This window comes from Triturus cristatus, chromosome 2_1, assembly GCF_964204655.1.
Source record: "Triturus cristatus chromosome 2_1, aTriCri1.1, whole genome shotgun sequence".
NCBI classification, from domain to species: Eukaryota; Metazoa; Chordata; class Amphibia; order Caudata; family Salamandridae; genus Triturus; species Triturus cristatus.
The window spans coordinates 414,361,174-414,382,978 of record NC_140581.1 but is presented as its reverse complement, the minus strand read 5'-3'; the positions used below and the strand labels follow the sequence as shown (position 1 = coordinate 414,382,978).

General features: G+C 42.0%; 1 protein-coding gene across 1 annotated transcript in view; it reads right to left on the bottom strand.

Annotated features, from left to right (window-relative positions):
- CWC27 (CWC27 spliceosome associated cyclophilin) overlaps positions 1-21,805 on the bottom strand; it is an 873,807-nt gene that overhangs the window by 120,108 nt on the left and 731,894 nt on the right. Inside the window, exon 12 of the mRNA XM_085631671.1 lies at positions 1,996-2,105. Within this exon, the coding sequence (XP_085487797.1) occupies positions 1,996-2,105 (110 nt within the window). The remainder of the gene's footprint in view (positions 1-1,995; positions 2,106-21,805) is intronic.

Here is a 21,805-nt window from a genome sequence, read left to right as displayed (position 1 = left end):
TGTCCTTCTTTTGGACCAGGTAGTACTGGGAGAAGAACCCCAGCTCAATGTCATGCTGCAACATGTACTCCATTGCTCTTTTTGTAGCAGAAGCTCCTCCTTCTGTTGCAGGATGCAGCAATGGTCTTTTGAAGGAAGGGCTCTGGGAGGAGGGATGTGTGGAGGGGTCTGCTGGAAAGGTAGGTGTACCATGTTGCCACTATTACAATACATATAATAACAGAGTTACCATGCAGATTCGGCCGTGTTCCAGCCCGCCCAATTTAGAGTGCGCGGACACATCCTGTCTACTGTTACAAATCGGCTCCTAAAATGTAGCAGTAAGTAAAAGTAAAAACTTTTCAATTTTCCCATGGCCTAGGGGGGAGTCATTGTTTTTTTTAAATTTAAAAACAAATAAATCCCACTTTGGGATTTTGTCATTGAAAAGAAAAAAAAAGAAGATAAAAGTGTGCCATACAACTCCTTCATGTTGAAGGTGCTGCACGGCACATTTAAAATGTATTTACAGGAACCGCTGTGACGGCAGTTCCTGTAAAGGCTAGAGATGTCCACTTGGCCGGCAGACATGTCTAAATTTAGTGGGCAGAGTATACTCAGCATGGAGGGAGTAAAGTACTCTGCCATGGCACTAACACCATCTGCCAAACTCTCAATCAGCGCTTAAGTCTGGCTTCAGATACAAACCCACTGGAGACAGGGATTGACTAGGAGACTTACTTATGCAAGAGTGTTGTTTTGAGGATTTAGCATGCCTTCATTCCATTTGTGTTTACGTCACTTCTCCCTCAATGACAGCCAGTCTGGCGACTCCACCCAAGGTCTAGATTTTCTTCAGGCCAGACAGTCATGACAGATTCTGGTCATATAGAGTTTAGCTTCCTGCTCCTTGATGGTTTTGGCTGCATGCTTAGGCATGACTAGCACAATTTAGTGCTTGCTGAGCTCAGACGCCCTGGTACCAAAGGCATATATCATGGTGGTCAATATGTACATTTGTCTATCACAATTCCTGCAGGTTTTAAATCCTGATATTTTGGCAGGTGACATTCTATCTCTGCACTTTAGAAACATGTACTAACAGAGATATTGCCAAAGAGAATTTCTGTCAGAGTGAGATTCAGATCCATCCTGAAGGCATGGAAAAGAGGGAACTGACAGGATGCTGGAGATGGCACCTTATGACTCTAATTATGTAACAATGGTGTTGTTTCCAGGGCCGACATGGAGCAAGCAGCCTCTAACAGCATGGAAGAACTATCAAGAAAGTTTCCGGATCCAGAATGGGATATTCAGAAGGTAAGGATTCTGCAGGTAGAATTATCCATCAGAACAGACTTTTGGTGTTGAAGAAACAAAAAGATATTTCTACACGCTGGATGGCATTCAAACTTTTGGATTGGAAAGGTTATCAGAAACAAATCTCATATGACTGAAGAAGGATAAAATACATGAAACTTAGGTAGGGCCTAGTTTCCCTTTTCCAAAAGCATTACATTTGGTGGATTTCTTAAGTGGCTGCAACAAATGTGGGTGTTGGATGTATGCCTCTCAATACTTGCCAAACTTAATTAAGTCCAAAGTTCACAGACTTTAGGCTGAGATGATTAAAGATGGTCATGATTAAATATGGTGCATTTGATAGCCTTGCAGCTTTCCTGATGCTTACATTTGGAAAATATCCAGAGATCTGTCCGCTGCTGATTATGATTTGGAACCACTCGCTAAAGTAAAGTGTAATATAATCAACACACTTTAATCCCAGTAAAGGAGCTGTGACTAATGTGTTTGAGATTTCTGTGTTAAGTGTAGCCCAGACCACCTTACCTGACAGTTACAGCGTTGTGTTCTTGTTTCGATCGGAATCTCTATGTTTCTACTGTTCTTGGTCTAAATATGGAATGTTAGCAAACTACATAAATATTTAACTACAAAAATTTTGACGATTTCCCTTCTGAGCACTCTACATCTGAGATCATAATTGTGGTTCTATACCTGCTCTTCCCGAGAAGATCCTTTCTTTGCCTTCTGTTTCCTTAAAACTTCATACTTCTGTTTCTCTTGTAGATATTCTGCAACAGCACTGCTCGCAAGTGTTTCTTTACCTGAAAAATTTGATTATCAATAAATACCCAAAATTATTTTCTGGATAAATAGAAAAGTCAAAGCAACATTACTCATGGCAGACAATGTTGCTCATTAGAATATCTGTACTGTATGTTCACGGCAACGCTTAAGAAAAATGTCTTAATAAAAGTTGTTAGTATGCTATAGATATGGCATGTGAGGTAGTTTAGATGGTTAATGCACCGCTGTATAGTTTGCGCTAACATAACAGTAAACGTTTAAAAGTGTCAGGGGCAGTGTAGGATTCCCATCATTCTGAAGTCAATACAATGAGCAGAAAATATGTTTGGTCAATAAGTGGTGAATCTAAAATGTATCATGTAAAGCACGTTGGGGAAAAAACACAATACTTGTAAAAATATTTATTACAGTAAATTTTTAAAAAATGGTTTACTCAAATAGTAAAATCTTTTAATAAAAACAATAACGAGGCAAGCAAATCCATTTTTAAAACCCAGGCATTCTTGAATCCTTCCTACTAACAATGTGATAACTCTAAAATATCATAAATCTCAGCAAAATTAAGTTTTAATATCGATATATGTTTCATAAAATAAGATAAACCTTAAAATAGAATAACTATTAGCAAACTGACCCTGTTGCCCCTCACCCCACCAAGTATTTATAAGTTGGTCAGAGGATCGATACTGTACAATAGCTTACTGTGTGCCAATGCTACATTTTACAAAAAAGCATTTCAGATAGGAGGCTTCACGGTGAGGACACTTGGACCGAGGGGAGGATGCACTTTGAAGGCACTAGCTTCTTCTCACACACCATAGAGATGAAACAATCTCTCAGTCATCGGAGGAAGTGGGAATAAGATCACTTGTACAAATCTTGTTCATATATATTGGTTTGTCATAAAATGAAAAAAGGAATTTGAATCTGCTTGCTTAACGTTTGGAGCAAAAAGTCCATTAAAGAGGATTAATAATACGAAAAAAAACCTTAAAGAAGCCCGATAAGGAGCAGATGTAAAAACCAATTCACAGATCACATACAAATTGCCATTCCGTAGAGCCCTGCCAGTGGTCAACACTTCACCTGAACAATATAAAGCAGTTTACAAGCACTAGCAAAAACAATGGGTGGCCTTAAGTCCTGCAATTGGTACTTTACTGTGTATAGGACAGTCAATAAAGGTCTTTTAAGTCAGAAAAAATCTCAAGTATACATCTGCCCTTGCCCACTCAGTGAGAAGATACCAGAAAATATGAAGGGATCTGATGACCTTGAATGTCATCTTTTGTTAAAAGTGAAAACGAAACATAGCAAAACATCTTGATCGTGCTTTTATTTTGAGGAAGGCAGATCACAGAAAGGACATGTATACAATAGGTAAGTTTGCAAGCTCGCTTTCCCAAGTCTAATTAACTTTTATGTTTTCCTAAATTAATATCGCGATGCCGAGTTGTGATAGTCATTATGGAGACTCTTTGCACATCTCTGTAATTTTGGAAGAGATCACCCTAATCTTCATAGGTAGTACCAGTCACTTGTCTGTAAAAAAACTAACTCCACAGTATAGATTAGAAGTAACAGTTAAGCCAGAACACAGGATGTTTGGAGTGAGATGGTGAGGAGAGGGACATACAAAGACTCAGTAAGGGCAAAGGAGGCAAAGTGAAGACCAGGGAGCTGGATGGCAGGAAATGATGAAGTAGTATAAGCGAGATGGAAATGGAGGGCCGAGCTGGGTGGCAGGAAATGATTAATGGAAGGTGGAATGGCCAGACCAGGAAAGGAAATTTAGGAAAGTAGGAAAGGGCTGGTGGGTAACATTAAAAAGGATAATAAAAGCAGAGGGAGGAAATGAAAAACACAAAAGAAAACGATCAAATCAATGGAATTATTGGTAGTCACAAGTATTTTGAAAAACAGCTATGGCAGCCTTAAAACAAAGCAAGCACAAAACTACGTATTCACCTTTTTGCAAGAGCAGATTGAATCAACCAGCAGCAACAGACCACGCAAGGTTTATCTTTCTAAAGCAATAATCTAATGTTCTGCTGCTACAGTAGCTCTCAGAGGGGCAAAGCCCCAATATTGCAGAAGCAAAGGTTCATGTACTGCGTTCAAGAGGATAGAAAATGCTGTTATAATAGCTACTGGCTGGCTATCTCCTCAGCAAAGCATCATGACAAACTAAAATTGTGATGCTTTCAGAAGTCAAAGTATGTAAAGTGGGTAGGCATTCAACTGTGTACTGATACTGATCAAATATAAAGAACACATCAATAACTCACTAGCTCTCACAAGTATTTAAAAGTAATTGTACGCCCATTTATGAGGACTGAATGTAAATTACAGATATTTAAAAATACATACATAAACCCTGGTACAAAACAGATTGTGAGGTTCGGATGATTGGTCTTAGACTGATTGTACACAATCTCAAATTTAAAATCCGAAATGTCGATAACATGGAACGGACTATTCAAGAATGACTACAAGTGTGTGATGGGCCTCTGTTGCATACATAAATAGGCCCACTTCTAAGACATGATGGCAAACATCACACGTACATTCCATTGTTCAAAACTAATTTTAGACATTTAAATTTCGAAGAACGTGCACTGGTATATGAATTCTATCATCCTTACATTGTGGGGTTCCTAATGAAATAAAGAATAAACACATTATGAGTAAGGTGTATTTAGTGCCTAATAGAGCGAGCAGTGATTCTTGGTCTACCATGATAATTTTTCATATGTTACACTAGCTTTATCATTAGAGAAAAAGTACAACATGATTTCAAGCAATTATTTCCGAAAAATTTACAACTAGATTTCAAACATTTCAACATTTATAATAGGACAGTCTCTATTCCCTAGAAAGCCACTTGTCCTGTTTCAGGAACCAGCAAGTCAATAATTAGCATTCCTAGTCTAGATCGCCAGACATTGGCCTCCGATAAATGGTCATTATTTAGGTGATTTTAATAGACAAATTGTGAGGACAACACTTTTGCAGAGAGCATACATGCTTAACACACCAGACTTGGCTCTCAAAGCATTTGGAGCAAGTTATCAGTGGTGAATGGTGAATAAAGCTATAAGATACTTCAGGCCGAACATTTACTTGGTGGGACAATTTGCAGGGTAACAGGCAGACAAACATGTTACGAAAGTAAACTGACTGTATTACTAGCATCTATGTAAAGGCAAAAGAAAGCAAACAAATTAGTGATAAGGTTTTGCAACAATTGTTTATTTTAGGAGCAATTAAAATGTACTGCCATCAGAGAAAATGTTTGAAAATGTCACACTATAAAAACACATCTCATCAATCCATTCCCTCCATTGTATTCCCATCCTCCCTGATGATCTGTTCTCTAAAGGAGCATATGGTATTTCATGAACGCTTAGTACAATACATTAAGGAAGTACTGCACACTTAGGTGCCAATTACGATCCGGTAAAAAAAAATCCCGTACGACTCGTATCCGGTCTTTTTACCGTACGAATCGTACAAGTGCCGTACGAACTGGCAATCACGATTCGCATGGTAAAAAGTCCATACGAACCGCCTTGGGAATTAGTCCCCACACGTCCTCGGGTCGGAAAATGTGTCCGACACGTCCTCGGACGATTTACCGTACAAACGTGAACAGTCAAGTCCGACCGAGGAATCACGATCCATCCCGTGCGTCCGATCTCACAACCGTATGGTGAAAAGACCGCCCGCACCGAACTCCCATAGCAACCATGGAGACGTCCAAACAGGTACCCCCCCCAGCCCCCGCATGTACGCGCCGTACCCCCCCCAGCCCCTGCATGTACGCGCCGTACCCCCCCCCCAGCCCCCGCATGTACGCGCCGTACCCCCCCCAGCCCCCGCATGTACGTGCCGTACCCCCCCAGCCCCTGCATGTACGCGCCGTACCCCCCCCAGCCCCCGCATGTACGCGCCGTACCCCCCCAGCCCCCGCATGTACGCGCCGTACCCCCCCAGCCCCCGCATGTACGCGCCGTACCCCCCCCAGCCCCCGCATGTACGCGCCGTACCCCCCCCAGCCCCCTCATGTACACGCCGTACCCCCCCGTGTATGTACACCCGAGTACGTGTCGAACTGTACGTGTCGAACACCCCCGTGTATGTACACCCGAGTACGTGGTGAACTGTACGTGTCGAACCCCCCGTGTATGTACACCCGAGTACGTGTCGAACTGTACGTGTCGAACCCCCCCCGTGTATGTACACCCGAGTACGTGTCGAACCCCCCGTGTATGTACACCCGAGTACGTGTCGAACTGTACGTGTCGAACCCCCCCGTGTATGTACACCCGAGTACATTCGAGTCGTACCCCCACCCGTGTATGTACACCCGAGTACGTGTCGAACCCCCCCGTGTATGTACACCCGAGTACGTGTCGAACTGTACGTGTCGAACCCCCCCGTGTATGTACACCCGAGTACGTTCGAGTCGTACCCCCACCCGTTCGACACGTACTCGGGTGTACATACACGGGGGGGTTCGACACGTACTCGGGTGTACATACACGGGGGGGTTCGACACGTACTCGGGTGTACATACACGGGGGGGGTACGGCGCGTACATGCGGGGGCTGGGGGGGGGTATGGCGCTTACCGGGCCACCTACTCTGGTCGTTTCGCGCCGTACTTCGCATTTCCGGCACTTTTTGGGTGCCGTAAAAATATTGCCGTCCGGACTGCTGTCGGTTCGAATCGTAATTCCTGGTTCGTGAAACGCGGCCTGGAAGCGTCCCGACGTCACGTCGGCGCCTTCCCCGGATCCCATTTGTATGTATCTTTTCGTCGGCCGGTGTTTTGTACGACTCGTACGGAAATGGTGTTTCCGTGCGAATCGTGATTGCATGTTTGTGAAGTTTTACGACCGGGTACGAGTAGGACGGAAAAAAGCCTCCGTCCGACGGTTCGTACCCGGTTTTTGCCGGATCGTAATCGGCACCTTAATGGCTAAAGCTCTGGCACACAGTTGCAATGGTAAGGGGCCTAGCTTGCAGCTGACAAATACTGGACCTACATGGTTGTTGGATCAGATGAAAATGGTCTCAATATCGTTAACCAGTCTAGATGGTGTTCCTGTCAACAACTCTGACGATGCAGGAATATGTCTCAATAAACACTAGTGTAGAGAGTCCCCAGAACATCTGTAATGTGCTCAGTAAAGGGTTTAATTATTAATCCCAGTCAATTTAGGAATCTAAAACGTCCCCAGAATGGACTCGGTCACAGACAGTGTCTAATCAAGGCCCGACAGGCCTACCTTGCCTCTCTGAGATAGTCATGGTCAGTTCTTACAGTCAGACAAAGACACTGCGATTTGTAATTTGTCTGGAGCACAATACCTCGTTAGACCTTATTTCTTTTTGTGTTTAAAAGCTGCAGATAACTTTCTAACATTTAATCTAAATATTACAAAGTTTTATTGATAAATAAACCAGTGACTCAGCCTACTCAAAACAACTAATTATAACAAAGACGTTCTGAATCAGAGTTATCCAAGGACCGACAATTACTACCACAGTTAAGTTCCTCTTCAGGTTTTCTGCCCAATGATTCAGGCCGCAGGCATCAGGGCTCGCAGGATCTTGCCAAAAAGAATTCTAATGTCAACCCATGGCTAAGACTCTTTGGAGCAGAAGATGCAACTAAACGCATTTCTCACTAATTGCTGATAAGCAAGACCCAGAATTCTGCTGGTACAGGACGTTGGTTCAAATATCCTAGTCAACCACCAATTTAGGTACCCTGGGTGTAGTAATACACTAGACCTAGAATTGTAGACCGTATACCAGATATATCGTTAAAAACTTTAATAAAGAGCTTCATATTTCCCAAGACTTGGGGTTAGACAGCAATTTGCACTTGGACAACTGCCATCTTAGCTAGGAGGCCAACCTCAATGGAGTCTAAGCCGCAGTCCCGTTTTCATGATTGATGTCGGGAATATAAGCAGGAATGCTGAGCGTCCTGTTTCTTAAACAAAATGAAGGGATGCTGTCAAACTTCTTACGAGGTTAATTTTAAATTGTGCCTGATCTGTTTTTATCAACTTCACTGCAAGCAATTTATAGTGTGGCTTTTTAATTAGTCTTTTCCCCTTCATACATCTGCACTTTACTTTGTTCACACAAGGTGAGCCTGGATTAGTCATTTCTTGAGCCTTGATGTTCGAGAGAAATTTGCACTTGTATAACTGTCATCTTAGGTAGGAGGCGGACTTGCATTGAGTCTCCACTATGGTCTAGTTCTTATGACTGACAGCAGGGACATAAGCATGGGCGGTGTACGTCCTGGACCAAGAGGCACAAAAGGAAAGCCCATCTGCGGTGTCTGTTGCTAGACCTGGACCAGGGACATGGACCCTGGTCAGAGCAACCCAGAAATAAGCAGCAATCCATCATGAGTCCTACACTTGGCCCCACCATCTGGCTTCCAAATCCTGGCTTGGTAAAGATCTTTTGGAAATATATCTCGAAATAAAGCTAAAGCGAGGCCATGCAGCCTTCACTAGGGTGTCTCTCGATAAGGAAGTTGGCTGCTCAAGAAAGGAGCCTGAACACAGTCTCTGACACCTTAAATGTGCACTCCTGAATGTTAGATCCATGGTTAAACATTGTATGGAAGCAAACAAACTGATTAAGGGAGCTTAACGTAGACTGTTTTTTTATTACAATGGCTGATTCAACCCCAGAGATATTTTTGGTGAGCCCCCAGGCTATTAAACTAAACACTTTGATAGACAAATTGGCAGTGGCAGAGTCACTGACCTTATCATTTAAAGTCTCTGCTCGGACCTTGTTTAAATGTGTTTTTATAAAATCCCTGGACCAACGGGAGATTTGAGCTAATCCTTTTTCTAATCAGCTGTTGCATCTCTCATTATTATTATAAAATGTCTACTTTTAGGGGATTTTGACATTCTCCTTGATAATAATGGGGACAGGGACACTGAGAATTTTTATCACCTTTGTCAAACATTAAATTTGAAAAATCTCATCAACGGGCACTCCCACGACACAGGCCACACTCTAGATGCTATCCTTATATCTCTCTCTCTAGTGTCTACTCAAAATTGCTCCCAAGTACAACTGGACAAATTATCACCTGATTGGTTTTAACATCTGTGTTGCCCATGATATTGACTGGTCTTCGAATTCTCCCACACTCACATCTAGACTATGGAAACATCTTGACCCACTGAATGGGAGAGAGTGCTAATCTCCTCTGGCCCCTCTCTCTTGGAGGATGATCCTATGACCAACTTTACTGTGGTTGATACTTGGCTTTTGTCTTCTCTGGACAAACTGATTCCTCTTGAACAGTTCAGATCTAATTGAAAGAAACCCAGTGCATCATAGTTCAATAAGGAACTTAAGGCATTGATAAAGGAATGTAAAAATAGGAAAGGAGATAGCTGAAGAGTTATGAGTCACATAATAAATTAACATACAAAGCGTTCCTTCACACTTATAATACATTTATCAAAAATGTAAATGCTATGTTTAAGCAGAAGCAGTTTTTGGGGTCAATAAATCCCATCAGGGTAATGGTTAAGTTGTACAAGTGAATAGCCTGTCCAGGGATGATAGTAGTTTCGCTAAGCCATCTCAATTTCGCTGCAACAACTTCTGAGCATTTTTTCATAATAAGATCGTCTACATATTTAATAAATTACCACAATTCGAGCAAAGTACTCCTTCAACAATCCTGCCTCTCCCCGAGCCCAAACGGTCAATCTTTGCTCCTATTTCCATATCTCTTTCCTTAAAGATTTTTGTAGCCATTGCTTCCTTTTCGCTGAGCGACATCTGTCCAGTTCATCAACCTAAAAAGTTAGATCCAAGGTGCTGCCCTATCTAACCAACATGTGTAATTCATCTGTTACCTCAGATTTGTTACCTAAGATATGGAAGGCAGCCACGGTCTCCCCTCTGCTTAAGGTACCCAACCCAAAGGTTATGGTAAATTTCAATAAAATCTCGCTACTTCCATTTATTCATGAAAATTCTAAGATCGCAGTTCACAATCCGCTCTCCCAACATTCGAAGTTGCATTTGCTAATACAGAAGGCTCACTCTGGATTCCGCAGGGGCCTTTCTATGGAGACGGCACTGGCTAAAGCCACAAAGACATCAGGAAAACATTAAATGAGAATGGAGCTGCAGGCCTGATATTGTTAAATCCATCTCCAGCTTTCAGCATCATCTCCCACTCCATCTTCATCCAAAGACTTGACTCAGCTGGAGTATCCAATACAGTTTTTGTGGTTAACATCCTTTTCACAGGGCAGGACACAAACAATGGCCCTTGCCAACTTTAAATCTCCCCCAAGCCCATTCTGATAGGGTCCCTCAGAGCTTGGTTTTGAACCCCTATCTATTTAAAATGTACATGGCCTCTTGCTTTCCTGTTAGTCTTTTGAAATTTCACTCCACACACATGGTGACAACAACCCAGCTGATTGTTAGATAGCAATCCAAGGGAGGCTGCATGTAATCTAAGATTCAAGGATTTTCCTGATTCCAACTCGCTGCTTTTATACTGAATTTAAGGTCTTTGGAACAAATAGTACCTGCTGTTATCAGGGCTGGTGGCAGGAGGAGTTAGGTGAGGTGCCTTCAACTGTTTACCAGGCAATGAACCTTGGAGTATTGGTGGGCTCCAATGTGTCGTTTGTGGAACATATTAAGGATATGTGCTCTACAGGTTACTGTCTTCGGAGCATAATTAGGAAAATTCTTCCCTTCCTCCCTGAATCAACAAGAAAGGATCTGATTCAAGCCCTTATCCTGGCTATGATGAATTATTTTAATTACCTGTTCATAGGGCTGCTGAAATATCGTGTACACAGAACGCAAATGTTATAAGCTGTGGTAGCCAGATTGCTTCTGGGCTTAAAGAAAACAGTCTCAATTTCTAACAAGTACAAAAAGTTACACTGGGTACCTGTCCACAAGAGGTTTGTTTAAAGTGTAATGCCTATGCCACAAAACCATGTACAATGGTGGGCAGAGCTCTTATATGGTCTCATTATTTTACTGGCATCGGCCTTCTCAATTTGCCCGTTTAGCAAATGCGCCTATATTTTTTAAAAGTGAGAACTTGTCCTCGCTCGTTAACAAGGAGCACGTCAAGAGCCTGGAATACTTTACCATGAGCTTTAGGAACTCAGGGTGATTTGATTACATTTAGATGCCAATTAAAGACATTCCTTTCACAAACTTCATATAACCGGCCATGCTCTTCCTTGCAGCGTAGACAACCTTTTGCCTGTTTTTCTCTTGTTTCTAGCACCAGGACACTTATTTCCTATACAAATGCTAAATTTATTCATTCGATAAAAAAGCATTTCAGGAGTGTCTCTGTGCAGCCTCTTTGTTCTCTAGCAGATCAAAAGAAGGTGATATTGTTGCACTGAAAGTGATCCTCCATGTCTACTTACTTACTTGTATGACAAGCTACTTAGTCTTAATTGCTATGATAGAACCATTCAGTATTTTAGTATCATCCTCAAACACTGAGACTCGCGGCGTCACCTCCTTTGTGCATTGCTTTTGGAATCTTCCTGTCTTATCAGGTTAAACGTTTACATCACAACATGTCTATCAGACAACCTGGATTTTGTTTCCATGAAAGTGAAGGAGACACCTACCTAATTCTGCTGCCAATAAAGTAGCATGTGACCACCAGAATGGCAATTAACTGAATTACATATTGTGACATTTTTCATTGGTTGCATACGTGCCAGTAGGGAAATCTGAAGATAACAGATGCAGCCCCAAATGGGAGAGGTGAGGTAATGCTTTGAGGTTGTATTCAAGACAGCACATAGTAGTAGAAAAAGTAAATTACCTTTGGTGTAGGTCTAGTCATTCCTAATGGAACAAATGTGAACATGTTTTTCAAGATGGTTTGAATATTCATCTGTTGGTAAATTATGTTATATGACTAAAAGTGGTCACCTGGAAGGTGTATCCAATCAAATTTTGGAACAATATAAATAGTGAAAAGAGCACATTATATGGCCAAATATACACCGCACCCTCACTTCGTGGGTTTGCATGATATTTGTGCCAACTCCTGCACCAAAATCAGAGTGGAGCAGCGTGGTAACCATAGAGCAAGTTGGTAAATATGATATGTTTTGTGAAACAACAGTGATGACTAAGTTACAGAAAGGTTATCTGCAGGAGGCTGGCTTAGTATATAGTGCACACTTATTTAAGTGAAGCACCTTGCACTAATCCAGACAACTCCTGTGGTGATTTTAGTGGGCTTAGACACATATAGAAAGCTCTCTAAATGTTGTAGCTGTGGAAAGCAGCCTTCAGGGTTATCCAAAAGGAGTGTTAAGCAGCTTGTGTTACAAGATCTAATCATGTAGTGAAGGTTAGAAGACAAAGAACCACACAGTGTATATATAAAAATATGTCTATTTATTACACAACACTCACTAACACATTGGTATATCTCCTGCCTGGAGATACCAACACAAATACACAACAATACTTCAACTGCAAATAGGTAAGTAAGCACAATACACAGTGGTCTCCAGGGGGAGACCAAATCACATACTAAAAAAGTGGAATGCGAACTGGGACCGAGGCCGGGACTTGGACCAGGAGACTCAATCAATCAATCAAAATTCTTTATTTTGGTTCACATAAAACCAGGAGACTCAGAAGAGCTGGGGACACAAGGAACCACCCAAGGTAAGTACCCAGGAACCCCAAGGAGGCTATGTGCAGAGTGGAACCAAAGCTTCATACTCAACAGAAGTCAATGGGAAAGTCGTGGTTGCAGTTTTGAAGAAGGAAGCCCCTTCCCAGTGGCCCCTGAAGAATCCCAGTGGAAGACAAAAGGTTGGAGAGTCACCCCACCCGTGGATACCCTAGGAACCAAGATACCTACACCAGGGAAGCTGGGTGCATAGGTGCGAAGTGCCATCGGAAACCGCTGTAGAACGCAATGGCGAACTTCAGTAAATATGCCGCTGGCCAAGACTATGCAAGAGTCCGGTGGAACCCAAGGGTGGATTCTTGAAGATAAGAATCTGCAAACAGAGGGGACAGAGTCTATGCCACTTGGAGGTGAACAGGAGGCACGAAAGAGCAATGCCCACTGATGTCAGAAGGTGCAGGAGAGATGACGCTGACCTTGTTGCTGTGAGGACCAGGCGACGCAGAGGAAGACCAGGAGCCATGCACGAGCTGTCGCACGTCGGTAGTCAGGAACCAGGTGGGTCGGTGTCGGGCGGGAGCACCAATAAGCCTTTGCAGCTGCAACTGGCATGGAAAGCGAAGACAGAGAAACAGTGAGACCAGCAAGGTCAAAGGGACTCACCACAAGCAGGAGAGTCAGAGCAGGCCCTGAGCAAGCAAGGGAGCCCACTGAAGCAGGAGAAGACCCTGAAGAGGACCCACAGGCTGAAGGCACAGGAGTCATAAGAGGACCTCGAGCAGCTCACCAAAGAGGAAGGCCCACGGTGCAAAGTGATGCAGTGAGGAAGAGATGCTGGAGCTTCTTGTAGCCCGAAGATCTCTGGAGTACAGAGCCAACAACCCTTGGAGCGCAAGGGTTCTGTCCCAGTGGTTCCGACAAGGGATACTGGCCTCAAAATTGCAGAGAGGACAGGTCAGGCCTTGAGGGAGTTGCATAAGCACCACCTGCGTTGCTGAGCCTTTCGAAGTCCATGGGACATCAGGAGCAGCAGACCAGTAAGCTTCATAGCGGTGCCTGCAGATGCAGGGGAGTGACTCCTTCACTCCAAGGGAGATTATTTCGGGTGTCCTTGATACCCACAGGTCTGTTGAAGCTCCTGGATGCAGCACAGATGACGAAGAAGGCTTACAGAACACCGAGACCAGGAGCAGCAGGAGGCTTCCGTGATGCAGTCTTGGTTCCAGGCGAAGTCCAGTAAAGTCGAAGTGTCCAGACGGTCAAAGAGTGATGTGGTTTCAGGCTTGAGTCTTGTCCCACGACGAATCTGAGGACTCACCCACAGGTAAGCCCTTAAATACCCAAAGACAGGGGTTAGGATGACTTAGGGGTCCCTCCCAGAGGAGGGGCTGGACAGAGGGGAGGATACTCCCATTTCCTTCGTTCAGTTTCGTGCCAGAGTGGGAACCTAGGGCGTCCCTGAGCTGGCTCAAACCGGAGTATGCAGGAAGGGCACCAAATGCGCCCTTCAATGCAGTCTGGTGGCGCTGGCAAGCGCCCCCACCCTAGCCCAATACACTAAGTCCTGTCTGGGAGGTAGTAACACCTCCCTGTGACAGGAACCCTATTGTTCTACCTTTCCCTGCTTGAGCTCATCTCAGCAGTAGGAGGGAAGAATCAAGTCTGTGGTCGGCAGCAGCACTAGCATGCTAGCAGACCCTGAAAGGCTGTTACCGGGAGTACTGGGGGCCTCCCGGAGAAGCCCCCCAGTGCATGGGAATCATACCTCCAACACCGGTAATAGTGTTTGGGGTATGATTCCAACATATTTGATACCAAATATACACAGGTTTGGCACAGCCACTATTTAGTTAGCCTAACGGAAAGCAAGGGGTTTACCCAAATCACCCTCCTATACCTGGGTATACAATGCTAGCAAATCCGAAGAAAGATAGGTATGGAGGAATTAATATCCTTTATCATAGGGAACAGTCAATTACCCTATCGTAGGTATACAATCCTATACAAATATATTATCCAAGTTAATTCGAAAGACACATCTGCCACGGGGCCGATCTTTGAACACAAATAATCACAAGATTCAAAAACAAGAACATACAGAAATCCATATATATGAAACATAAATAACACAAACAATTATGAACTAAACTCTATGTTGTCAATACCCACACATTTTTTTGATATCTAGTGCTCAATCATTTATTCTGGGTGATACACTTAGAGGTAGTCTTTCAAGTACCTGGGGTAAAACCACATCTTTACTCTTTACTCTGTTGTACTTTAACCATTTAATATACACTTTTTTGTTTTTATAGAGAAGGGGGGAGAAGGGGATCAGTCTTTCCCTTGTTTTTTACAACTTGCTATAGTCATCGGCTTATAGTGGCTATTAACGGCTTGAAATACATATTTTTTCCGTACATATAGATTCTGACACCGTTAGGGATTTACGGATCCCAATGAGAATAAACGTGCATTTGACAATTGTTCGATCTTTTCCATGGTAACAGCAATACAGGCTACTATGAGTCTGTTGTCAGCATCTACTCATGTCTACGTGCTCACGTAGTTCACGTGTCTCAGTAGCTTACACACCAGTCGGCTTTCCCATAAAAGAATGCTAGTTTTTGTTTCAGTGTAGCACACGCTGCCAAGGAGGACCGAGATAACTATCACGGTAATAGATCAAGCCGTACTTAGGTGAGAAGGAGGTCGATTTGTTGAGTTAATGATTTATGTGTAGATCTGTGTTAGTAGCGGTCTTCATTTTGTTACAGGTTGAGTGACTGGAAGCTTCCCTTAACTTATAGGGAAGCAGTGTCCGGAGGAGGCACACGAGGGCTCTTAAAGACCCGATTCCACTAGTAAGGGAGGTATGTGCTGAATTTATGTATGCACGGATGGAAATGCTAATGAGTTAATTATATACATAGCGGAGGGATATTTCAGCCCGTATTGTTTACCATTTTTAGGTGACTGTATTCCAGGGTGTATTTTAACCCTAGGAGAAGTGTGGCTCAATGGTTAGAGCGGCAGACCCTGATGCAGAGGTCTGGCCCGGGACCAGGGTTCAATTCCCTGCCTCAGCGGGTCTTGGGCTCAAAATTCCACGGACCGGACAATTCTCGCCTCGGTGCCTATTCCAATCATGGAGTCCCACTCTGCAACTCTGGGCAATAGCTTGCCTAATCTCCACAACGGCCCCCACAACGCTAAGGATGCCTGGCCTCCACCTTGGGGGTGCCCAGGAGTGGACACCTCACAGGGAAAGCCAGGATGGGTTCCACAGCGGTATTCGTACAAGCGCCTTGAGACCCTTGCGGGTGAGTAGTGCGCTATACAAGTATCAATTTACATTTTACATAGTGCCTGCACAACTCATGACCAATATAGGATCCCTAGATGTGAGTGAGATGTGATGTAATTTTACGACCTGTGCCCTTTTTAGTTCACTCACTTTGGTTTTTATGGGAGCATGTATTTTTTGTTTGGCGCTCCGGAGTCTTGTTGGCAGACTGAATGATAGTTGTTCCTTTGGCCACAAATTCTTTTCCCTGTCCTTTGTAACATGGAATGGGCACACGTTTTGTCTTTGTTATCATTCTTTCACCTTTTTGGTTGGCCGTGCGGTGCCCTATGTCGGTGTTGGTAACAGAATAGAGAACCAGCATGCTCTGTATAATTAATAGAATAGATGTGTATGTTAATATACATATATTTTATAGTTCTTTTTAGACTTGTTCCCTTGTCCTGAGGAGGCCAAGAAGAATTGAAAGGCTGAAATGCGCTCACGTCGACAAATTTTTTTAGAGGGGTCTCTATAAAAACAAGAAAAGTGTATATTAAATTGTTAAAGCACAACAGAGTAAAGGGTAAAGATGTGGTTTTACCCAATGTGCTTAAAAGACTACCTCTGAGTGTATCACCCAGAATGAATGCGTGAACACTAGATATAAAAAAAATGTGTGGGTATTGGCAACATAGAGTTTAGTTCATAATTGTTTGTGTTGTTTATGTTTCATATATATGGATTTCTGTATGTTCTTGATTTTGAATTTTGTAATTATTTGTGTTCAAAGATCGGCCCCATGGCAGATGTGTGTTTCGAATTAACTTGGATAATATATTTGCATAGGATTGTATAGGATTGTACCTACTGCTAAAAGATAGTACGTACGTACGTACGCACACACACACTTTAATATGTGTGTGTAAAATATGTATACATAGATATAATTCCTTATACATCATAAACACTACATTTATGAATTACAGTTGGCAGAAGCAACCGACAGGGACCCAAGTTTGCTTACACTAACTCCCAACCCTAACTCTAACCCATACCACAAAACTTATCTTAACACCCTTCCTTACTCTAACTCATCACCACATTCCTAATTTATTTCAAATGTTTAACAAACCAGATTTCATCTTTAACGTAAAAGAAATGCTTAATATGAACATATTTCAAGTTCGTACTAAATCTAATCATTTTGTAAACTAAATTAATAGTACATTACATTTTAGACAACTTTCTTATGAAACAACTTTTCCCCAGTACATTGTTACTGCAAACCAAATAGCTGAGAGGACATCAGCGGTACTTTGATATTTATGCCAATTGTACTATGCAACTTCAGATGCTCAAGAAGTGATGTTTTCATGGAGATATTGAGAGGTTTTGGGAATCAATCAACAACAACATTTTCAGATGTGTTTATATGTTTCTGATGGGAGGGATTATTATCCATGAATATGTTATTCAGGAGGTAAGGCCTTCTGTATAACTCTTTCAATACTGAAGAAACTTCAACCCATATATTGCTACAAACTGCGGTAAGGCTGGGGCCATGTCTGAACTGGCCTCTGAAATCAGAGTTGATTCCTAACCACTCCACGGGACGAAAGTGCGGCATGTACTTGCCTTCAATTTTCACCTGGCTGTATGGGCCACCATACTCCCGCGTACAAGGACATATTTCACTTTTGAATATCGATGTGCTGTGTCACAGTATCTCTGCTTAGTTCAGACTGTGCTTTAGCATAAAGTCCTACTTTTGAGTTTCAGCTAGAATTAAAGTTTAAAATAAATGACACACTGGAAAAAGACGAAGAGACCACTGCCAGCTCTTAAGGAAACTTTAAAAAAAGAATACACAGACACATTTCTTTAGGGAAAATGGGTTGCATTAAAAAAAAGTTTGTTTTATTATGAAAGACGAACACAGACAGCACCATCTCTGCGATGGTCACCAATCAGAGACAACTGCAACCTGTGACTTTGTAAATATTCAAGAGGCAAGTTAGACGCACTCCAATTTCGAAGGTTACAAACTCACCTTTTAGTATATCGTTCAGTTCATAAAGTTGCAAACTGTGATCTGTTCTTTAGCCACCAGTATTTAATAATCTGGCCCATGATCCGGGAAATGGATGATTTAAGTAAGTATGTTTATGATTAAAAGTTTTCAAGTTATTGTACCTACAAAAGTATTCGGATAGGTTGCTATTCTCACACCTTCACACATACAATTTTAAACCTGCATGGTTCCATTGTAATACGTAGAATTCCCTCTTCAACAGGGCTTGGTTCAACCTTGTTGCTCAAACAAGCCAGTGTTCCATTCCTCAAAGCTTTCAAAGACTCGCATTTTGAAAAGTAAACAGCCATTTCTAATGATATTATGAGTATCTGATATAAAGGCATTTCTCAATTTGTGTATGGTAATTTTTAGTTTTTCAATGTTAGCTGTTGGTTTGAGGGTCATAGTGAAAAGGGGGGCAGCTAGATTGAGAATTTACTTACTCACAAATCTAGGTGGTTTCAATGTCCTCAGAAAGAACTAATGCTTAATTTGAGCTGGTGGTTACCTGCGGGGCACTTATTTTTTATTATCAGACATTTCCTGAGACCAAGAGAGGAGAAAATACACAAATGAGAAAGAAGAAGGAAAAACATAACATGGGAGAAAGTAGGCGCCTGCAAGAGTGAAATAAAGGGGCACAGATTGTCTTAAAGTCGATTAAAGGGGCATTGAGTGAGATAGAGCAAAAATTTCAAAGCCTCATTACATGACACTTTACCAATTAAGACATACAAATATAGCGACAAGTGAACTTTAACAGCACCGTAAAAGTGTGCTTGAAAGAGTTAGAAAAGGAGAAAATACCTTGCTAAATAGTCATGACGCTTATTAATAGATTTTCATAACAAGAATATTCACTGGGTACAGAAAACTTAGATTAGGTAAACCTACATCAAATCAAAGCATTATGTAATAAATCATCTTACAGTTCAGTAAAACTGAACATAAACCATGTCATTGTTTTTATTCTGCATACCACTTTTCCAAGCCAGACAAACAAACAAACAAAATCATTTTCTATTTAGCACTTTTTATGTTGAGCCTGGGCAGTGCATGCGCTACTGCGGGGCATGCAGCATTGGAGTATGCTTTGAAGCCCTGCCCATATTTTGTATTCACTTGTGTCATTGTCCTTCGTAAATGCTGGCTACCGAATCGTTATTAGGCATGCTTGTCCCTCCTTGGTACTGCCTTGTCTGTATTTGTTACCTCCCATACCAACAGGGCCTTTTACTTGTCTGGCTACACAGTCTTAAATTATCTTGGCTGCGAGCACTATTTTGTTTAATGATTTGCCCCTATATCACCCACTACGTCGCAACACACCGCCAGCTTTTATTTTATTTACTACCGACGGTCTGCTTTAACTATAGCGGGTGCGTTTCTTTCTTTATTTATTGTAGCAGCGCAGAAGTATAGCATCCGCGCTTACTTTTTTTTTTTTTTTGTTAACTAGCACTCATGCGGCGCTTTCACATTCATGGAGGTTGTGCCCCTTTCTTTAGGTAAGTTTCGTCTAGGCGCGCGGCCGCTATTAAAGTGAAAGCGCAGTATGGGTGCTTTTACACAGAATAAACATCTGTTTGCCAACTTGACAAACAGATGCTTTTTTGGTCGAAGAACCCCATACCGCAGTTTCACTTTAATGTTGCCCCACCCCTTTCTTTAAACGCTGCTTGTCTAAAGAAAGGTGCATAGCCTCCATGAATGTGAAAGCACCGCATGGGCGCTAGTAATTTGCGATGCAATAGGTCTCGCATTTGCGAGAGTTTAAGCTACTGCATTGCCAATAGCTCAAACTCTCATAAATGTGAGACCTATTGCATTGCAAATGCTTGTTAAGCATTCCCTCTAGCACAAGTGCTTACAAAATCCACAAAAAATATTTCTCTGATCCATTAGGATTACCAGTACAGCCCAGAACAGCTCACCACATGAAATTCATGCCTCTTGTCCATAAGCCAGCTCAATTCATTCTATGAAGGCCCTCCAAATAGAAACAGATTTTAGACAGGTCCAAAACATGCGAGTCAGTGTGCCATTACTTCTCTTGCAATTATAACACTGGTTAGGTTCAATTCATTCAAGTCTATACATTGTTACCAGTGCCCATAATAAATGCACTTTGTTGCTTCTACTTGAGGAATAGGTCCTTAAAAACACCTGCTATTATTTTTACAAATGTTCAATCACATTAGATTTGATGCAATATCTATCTGCAGATGTAGGCAAGGAAATCCTTATGGGTTTCTTTTTTTCCCTGTGAAGAAACAGAAAGGGCCCCCTCTGACTCTCATATCAGGTGATGTCTGGGCCCAGGGTTGCTTTGACTGGTTTTCAATAAGGAACACCTGGGCGCATGAATGCATTCGAGTTGGGTAGCTGAGAGCATGATAGCAATGACCTGAGTATGATGGGGGTATGTGGAAATGACTTCCAGCAACATTTCTGTGACAAATACGTTTAAAGTGTGCTATTTTGTGGAACGATTTGTGCATTTACTCAAAACAATAGGACGATATATGGGGACTGTGACAGACTCTCTACACATTGTACACTTCCTCTTTTTCAACTTAATATTTTGAAAAATGAAAAGTTTGTATTTGAGAACAAAAATTTTGTATTTTAAGAAAAGATAAGTTCAATGTTGGACAGCATATGAGTTGATTTATTACAAAAAAAGAAGCTGATATTTTGGGACAAAACTAGTTCAATAAAAAAAAAAACAAAGCTGATAGTTGTGTGATAATCCTTAACATGGAAAAACATTGCTCTTGTTATAGCATAGTTTCCTTATCGAAGAGTCTACTTCCTGTAGCAGCGGTTATTTTGTGTGTGAAGTGGTTGCATTTCTCCACTGATAACTGCAAATACAATGTCGGTATAGTCTAGTTCTACTGTCGAAGCTATGATACTGTGGGATATCTGGGATATAAAGCACGAAAATTTAAGTCAGAATACATTTTAATTTGCACATCATTCCTTGCCCAAGTAGATTCTCAATTAAATTATGTGGATTGTTCGTATACCATGTTGAGCCACATTATGATTAACTCAAAGCACTCAGGAGAGGAATGGTCAGAGAGGAAATGAGTGGACACAATAGAGGGAATGGCGTTTCCCCCGAATTCTAGAATCTTACTGGATGGAGCAATACTGTGTTGTGGATACACAGCCAGATGGGTACGGTTGAGATATACTTAATTTCCAAGAAATATATTCTTATAGAAATATTACTCACATTTCAAATTCCTAAAATCGACAATTTGAAAGTCCTAAAACAACAATGCAAACCTTCTTCACAAGAAGTGGTCCTTTGTAGCTGTAGACCGGATCCTGTTCACCAGACATGTTGGTACTGAAGTATATTGGATGTCAACCAGCACTCTGGCATAAGTTTCAGGTAATGTTTCCACTTCCCAGCAAGGCATTTTGCAGAAGCAACTATCAGTGCATAACCTGTTCGCATAGCTTGGGTTCGTATTAGTCTCAGCATTAACTCATCAGGGTATGAAGGGGGGGCGATAAGAAATCTGTGGGATAATAATGTATCCACCAAAAAGTTTGCGACAGAAGGTAAGTGTCTTTTTCTTCTGATGGATACATCTTCACGAAGATTTCACATCTTATGAGCTAGT